The sequence below is a fragment of the Thunnus albacares genome, chromosome 2 (assembly GCF_914725855.1).
Source record: "Thunnus albacares chromosome 2, fThuAlb1.1, whole genome shotgun sequence".
Taxonomy (NCBI): Eukaryota; Metazoa; Chordata; class Actinopteri; order Scombriformes; family Scombridae; genus Thunnus; species Thunnus albacares.
In genome coordinates this window covers 20,823,052-20,829,862 of record NC_058107.1, presented here as the reverse complement: position 1 = coordinate 20,829,862, position 6,811 = coordinate 20,823,052, and the positions used below count along the sequence as shown (strand labels likewise).

Sequence of the window (6,811 nt, the reverse complement as noted above, 5' to 3'; positions counted from 1 at the left end):
TTCATGCTAACTACATGCCGCGTCAAATGATGCGTCATCATGCCTATAAAGACCTGAGAATTGACTGAGCATCGATAGCTGACTGAAGCTGGAAGTTCAAGTTGGATGCGACACCAGAGCTACAAGGACACGAGCTCTACTTTATCACAGGTAACTTTCCATTATATTACTTTTTTTTTTTTTTTTTTTTACACAATTTACGGTTTTCTATTCTACTCTATTCTATAATCAACAATAATGTAGGCTATTAAATTACTTTTTTGCATCATATTTTCAGGAATTTGTTCAAAAGAAAATTGGGAATAAGTTAGATTTATAGGGTTATTAGTTTGAATTATTTGACCAGTGCCTATATGATGAGACAATAAATTTCTTTTTTGCAGAGATGAATCGGTTTCTGTGCCTGCTGGCTGCAGGTCTTTACCTGTGTTTGCAATGCCAAGTGAACGCTGGTGAGTGTTACCTTTCTCATCTTACTTAGAATACCTACAAAAAGATTTAAATGCATTACATTTTTTTTTATATAAATTTAAAATAATCTCATCTTACTACAATGTAATTTATCTTATTTTGTGTAATGAACTGCATGATCAGCTCATAAAGAAATACGTGAATTTATGTTTTGTTCTTGAATAGACTACAATCAACATAAATGCTGTAATTGTGTCACATGACTGAAACTTAAAACTGATCATGTCAGTTATGCACTGATCAAAAACATCAATGTTAAGAGTGAGCCAGAAAGTAAATCAAAGTTCATTGTTTTTTTCTTTCAGATTCTCGTTTGAGCCGGAGTGTCATTGAAAGGGCTGTGATGGCGGCCAAGGCCAATGTGGACTCAGCCTATGAATACTCTCGGAGAGAGTGAGTGTACAAACCTGCTGAACTTAAGTTTTGCATTGACTGGAAAAAAAACAACAACATAGATTTATAAAATTGATATTATTCTGCAATGCCATAAAAGAAAACAGTGCAGTTAATATACCTTCAGAAGCAGTGAGCTCATAAATCTGAACTCTCCACACAATACAGGAGCATTGACCGTCTGAGGAGGAGTGTAGCGAATCCTTCAGACATCCTGCGGCTGTTGAAGCAACCTGTTGGACCCAGTCGTGACGCTGTGCGTGCTGCTGACTATATGGATAATGCTGTGAAACTGATCAAGAGGTCTCTGGAAAAACGCCAAAAGCGCTCCATCAATGCCACAGGTATGTACCCAAAATAGGTTCTTCGAAATTTCCATACGGGTATGTGCCAATTGTTGTTGAGCTGGGTTGCTTATTCTTTGCTTTGTTGATCAGATCTGATCACTGAGGAAGATCTGCAGGTCATTGCTGATCTGACAGGCTGCTCTCCCCGACATCGCGTCCCCTCTTGCAAGACGACTCCCAATTTAAACAGGTTTCGCACTGCGAGCAGCGTCTGCAACAACAGGTGAGGCATCAATTAAGCAGCCACTTTAACATTAATGGTTGAACAAGTGACAAACATCTTCACTGACTGCTTAATTTATTCTGACCCTGGAGCCAAATAAATTCAATGTCGCTTTCTTCCTATCATTTTATAAACAAATAAACTGAAAACAGGTGTGGACAACTACACAGCTAACTTTCATTTTGAACAATATAAAAGTAAAACCTCTGTGGTTATGAGCGAAGCTTGGTACTAATTGTGATGTCCCTGATTTGAGATTGGCTTGGGACTTTTGTTGCATGTTGTCACCTTCTCCTTTTTCCTGCATTTGCTTTTTGTTGGCAAAAACAATTTAATAAATGCAAAATGCTACAAAAGGAATCTCAAAACAGAGAAAATAAGAGTGCAATCATGGACTTTCCCCCCCTCTCACCTAGGGCAAACACCCGCTGGGGATCTTCCAACACACCGTTCACCCGCTGGCTGCCTGCTGAGTACCAAGATAAAATCTCGCTGCCTAAAGGCTGGGATCGTGACCTCAAAATCAACAATCATATTCTTCCTTTGGTACTATACTTCGGGATATTCATCTTTAATGGCTACACCACTTCATTGACCAGCTAATATAACAGCCTCATCTAAATAATCATGGAATAAAGATGACATTTGTAGTTGTATACATCATTTTCACCAAGGTGATCATCTCCCTATAGGTGAGGGAAGTGTCCAACCGCATTTTGAGCACAGCCAACACTGACGTGGAGAACGACCCACTATACACTCACCTGGTGACAATCTTCGGCCAATGGACTGACCACGATCTGACCTTCACTCCTCACTCTCCTGTCATCCGCTCATTCAGTAATGGTATCAACTGTGACGAGAGCTGTGAGCGCACAGAGCCCTGCTTCCCCATCGAGGTCAGTCTCACTGCATCACACAAGAAAACATATTAATACATCCACGCAAACACCGACATACTGGATGCTTAGTTACCACTTCTTGTCCTCTGAACAGTTTCCCAAGAGAGATTCCCACCCAAACTCAGAAGAGTGCATGCCCTTCTTTCGCTCAGCAGCGGGTTGCGGATCTGGCAACACGGGCCACATCTTTGGTGCAAGCAATGTCCGTGAGCAGATGAACACTCTCACAGCTTTCATTGATGCGAGTCAGGTGTACGGCTCAGACGATGCCAAAGCTCGCTTGCTCCGGAACCTCACTACAGATGAGGGCCTGTTGAGGGTCAACACAGAGTATACTGACAACAGCCGTGAGCTCCTGCCCTTCACCAGCATGGGAGCCAATATGTGTGCAACTCGACGCAGCATTACTAATGACAGTAATGCCGAGGAGGTGCAGTGCTTTCTAGCTGGTAAGTGGCAGCAAGCAAACTGATGTATAATCATTATCCCAATACTCATCCCAAGCAGTGCAAAGCTCATTTTAATTGTATGTAACTTTTAAGGTGACGAGCGCACCAATGAGAACATTGCTCTGACCTCTTTACACACACTGTTGATGCGAGAGCACAATCGTCTGGCACGTGCTCTGGCCAAACTCAATCCTCATTGGAGCGGAGAGAGACTCTACCAGGAGGCGCGCAAGATCATGGGAGGATACTTCCAGGTTAGAGAGGAGCTTAGCTGAATGAACTGAAGAGATCTTGTGTCAATTGGTGACGGTATGTCCTCACAACTCATTCATCCGTCATCCATTCTTTTTTGTCTTTCAGGTTATCACTTTCAGAGATTACTTGCTCCACATTGTTGGTCCAGACTTCATTTCCAGGCAGCTGTCCACCTACCCTGGTTATAATGAAACCGTGGACCCCACCATCTCCAATGTGTTCGCCACAGCTGCCTATCGATTCGCTCACCTGATGATTCAGCCCTTCATATTCCGTCTTGATGAGCAGTACAAGGAGCACCGTGAATTCCCCAGCCCATTGCTGCACAGAGCCTTCTTCACACCATGGAGGATCCTTTTTGAGGGTATGGTCGAGGTGTCTTACTTGTTTGTTCTGCTCTCTATGGAAAATCAACAAAACTGATCCAAAAAAATTTATATCTTGTGCTCCTCAGGTGGTTTGGACCCAATCCTGAGAGGGCTGGTGGGTCGCCAGGCCAAACTGAACACTCAGGATCAAATGATGCCTGATGAACTGAGGGAAAGGCTGTTTCAATTCTCTGCTCATTTGGCACTGGATCTGGCTGCTCTGAATCTGCAGAGAGGCAGGGACCATGGACTCCCTGGTATTCATTTAGTCTTTATATCTATACATTCTTTATGTCAAGAATGAATATGCTAATATATTTAAGCTTTTGCGGGCATAACACATTATTTTAAACATTGCAATATTCTTAGGCTACAACAAATGGCGCAAGTTCTGCGGGCTGTCAGAACCACAAAATGAGGAAGAGCTGGCTAAGGTGATGAACAACACTGAGCTGGCCAGGAACCTGCTGGATCTCTATGGCCACCCTGACAACATTGACGTGTGGCTGGCAGGAGTCGCAGAGCCTTTTGTTCGTGGAGGAAGAGTGGGACCCCTGTTCGCCTGCCTGATTGCCACTCAGTTCCAGAAGATCCGAGAGGGAGACCGGTAATCAGACAGGAAATTTCAAAGCTGACATTGCTAAAGATGTGGAGATATTTGTACTAGCTGCACTTTTACATTCAGACATTAACGAACTGTCCATTTCAGACTTTGGTGGGAGAACGAGAGAGTCTTCACTGAAGCCCAGAGAGAGTCTCTGAGGGACACATCACTTGCCCGCATCATCTGTGACAACACTGGTATCACTGAAGTACCAAGAACACCTTTCCAATACCGGCCCAGAGGGTCTGGTTACACCCAGTGCAGTGACATCCCTGCCTTTGACCTCAGTCCATGGAGAGAGGATGGTGAATTGATGCTCTGAAATTTTTGCTGACATTTACAAATGAAAACATTCAATGCTAAAATTTGAGTATTTTTGAATGACTGCTTTTCCCTTTTCATTTGCTTTAGAAGAAAGCTCAGGTGAAACCCAGGGACCAGCAGGTAAATCCAGCACTTCTTGTACTATTATCTATAAATAGTGAAATCATTATAAAATTGTGATTGAAAATACTGCAGTGGGAAATTTCTGTTGGTATAATTGTATTCATGTCTTTTTACACGCAGGACCAAGAGGACCCCGAGGACCCCGAGGTCTGAGAGGCCCCCCTGGACCTCCTGGCACTGTGGAGAAAGTGGCCTTCACTGTACGACTGGGCAACAACTTCCCCAAAGCTGGAGTTCCCATCATCTTCCGTGATGTCATCTATAACGGACAGAACGACTATGACATTAAGACCGGGATTTTCACCTGTGTGCATCCAGGCATCTATGAATTTCAGTTCCACTGCACGATCTTTCAGAACGCTGCCAGTGTGGATCTGATGCGAAACGGAGATCGGGTCCTTCACTCATTCACCACCCGGCAGAAAGGTTACATCACAGCCAGTGGCAGCACATACATAAAGCTAGAGAAGGGAGACAAGGTCTGGCTGGTGGCTAATCATGGCGGTAATGGTCTGACCAAAGACAGCTTCTTCTCAGGGCATCTGCTGTTCACTGAGTAGGAGAACAGTGTCAACACACTGCAAAAAACATCTGTATTTGCAAGTTATTTAGTGTAAAATGCAACCTTAAACATTTCTATGACACCCTTAACGTTTGCTGAGAAGGTGAAATAATTCCACTTGTTTCCAGTGCAATTTCCTGCAATGCACCAGTATTAAAGGTCCTGGAGACCACGCAGGTATTCACAGTTACACAGACTTCCTCTTCATCTAAGCAGAGCTATGCTTAGAGTTACCTGAAGTCACCAATCTCTATTGAGAATTATAAATGGGGGAGTTGTTGTGCCTTAAAGGCTGCAATGAACTAACACAGAGAGTCATGGTTGCAATGAAAGACAAAATAATATAACATGATAATAACTATTAGAATGGATATTTTTTGCAGTGAACCTTGTTGACAGAAAAGCACAATGTTCAAAACCCTGTGGCATGATTTGACTGTATCAAAGCTTTGCACTGAATGAAGTAGAAGTACCTGCATTTGTAATGCAAAGGAAGGAGCCAAGCTTACATATTCTTTTTTAAAATTAACTACTGAAAATCAATGTGATACCTCTGAGTACTACTTACGACCGTGTGATGTTGATCTTCTTGCGATTTAATCATCATTTTGTCTCATAAAATTGTCTTTACCTCTTTTCTTTAGAGATCTGTACCTTTTTACAGCCTATGTTTGGCAAATGAAAGCGAAAAATCAGGTAATCTTTCAATAAGCTAAAATTGCAAAAGCTGCATTTGAGAAATGATTTGTTTGGAACACATTTTTGTTTGTCCAAAGTATAAGTGTAAGACCTTGTGTCACTTTCAATAAACATCAATAAATTATTGTTACACAAATGAACCCTCTGCCTCATTGTTTCACATTCATAATGATCATCACAGTTAATTTTCAATAATCAGTTGTAAAATATGATGACACAGAGCAACATTTTCAGAAGAAAACATCTGTGTGCAGACCCAACCAGCAGGTGGCACTGACATACAATCTTATAAGGACAGGGAAGCAGGCACAAGCACAACCTGTGGTTTTGGATGAATCTCAGATACAGTACTGCATATATGATGTAAATTTGGTTCTCAATTTGCTCCAGCGATTTAAAATCTAAATATCTCATATATTAAGTTTAATGCTTGTACTGAACACATACACTCTGAAAGTTTGTGATTGTTTCAGTTAAAGCAAAGAATCAAAATAGTTGATTCACTGATAAGTGCTTGGAGCTAAATTCAGAGCAGAGCATATTTATTCATGGTGTTTACAATATCTTAATTAAAGAACCTTGTTCCCCCTCCCCTAATTGGAAAGATCCAGTTGGCAGAAACTCTTTGCTGTAGTTGTTGAGTTATTTTTCCTCTGCAGGAGTGTGAGGAAAAGCCCTTTCTCTGAAACATAGTTTCTCTTAGAACCAAATCCTGCAAATCAAAAAAAAAATCAAATCAAAAACCTGCAAATCAAAAATGAAGTATCACAAGTTTGTTAAAAATCTGTGGTGTTTTAAGAAAAGATTTTTTTTTCTTAAAAGCATCATAACCTCAGTCAGACACACAACTTTCTATAATATGTGGTCACTATTTACAGTGATGCAGAAGTTGGCTTGAAAGCAGGTAAATGAAAATAATGAACTGAGTTTAGATGGTTTTATTGTGCACTACATCCTTGTTACTGTGAGCCAGGATACAACATGAGATATTAGACGAGACATCATCTTATAAAACATTTTCCATAGAGGAACAACTGTTTTGTCAACCTCCCAGTGAATCACAAGTTTCAAATGCAAAATATGGACTCCGT

The 6,811-nt window shown here is 41.4% G+C and overlaps 1 protein-coding gene across 4 annotated transcripts; it reads left to right on the top strand.

Annotated features, from left to right (window-relative positions):
- The first annotated feature begins 68 nt into the window (after positions 1–68).
- On the top strand, positions 69–5,860 carry LOC122996586 (eosinophil peroxidase-like). Of its 4 annotated transcripts, none has more exons than XM_044372138.1 (15): positions 69–150; positions 384–452; positions 777–864; positions 1,033–1,208; positions 1,302–1,434; positions 1,851–1,980; positions 2,127–2,333; positions 2,431–2,785; positions 2,879–3,039; positions 3,146–3,404; positions 3,495–3,665; positions 3,778–4,015; positions 4,118–4,317; positions 4,427–4,456; positions 4,589–5,860. In XM_044372138.1, exons 2-15 carry the CDS (start codon positions 386–388, stop codon positions 5,017–5,019), a joined length of 2,646 nt encoding a protein of 881 aa, XP_044228073.1. In that variant the 5' UTR covers positions 69–150; positions 384–385; the 3' UTR covers positions 5,020–5,860. The 4 variants fall into 4 exon arrangements, with proteins under 4 accessions (XP_044228073.1, XP_044228053.1, XP_044228063.1 ...); XM_044372118.1 differs by having other exon boundaries at positions 4,580–5,860; XM_044372128.1 differs by having other exon boundaries at positions 4,424–4,456.
- Positions 5,861–6,811: the final 951 nt, after the last annotated feature.

Bases quoted from the DNA above. Each gene is read 5' to 3' on its own strand.
- LOC122996586 (XM_044372109.1), top strand. From the start codon at position 386: ATGAATCGGTTTCTGTGCCTGCTGGCTGCAGGTCTTTACCTGTGTTTG. The intron at 1,435-1,850 runs GTGAGGCATCAA...CCTCTCACCTAG, and splicing joins AGCAGCGTCTGCAACAACAG to GGCAAACACCCGCTGGGGAT. The intron at 3,040-3,145 runs GTTAGAGAGGAG...TTTGTCTTTCAG, and splicing joins TCATGGGAGGATACTTCCAG to GTTATCACTTTCAGAGATTA.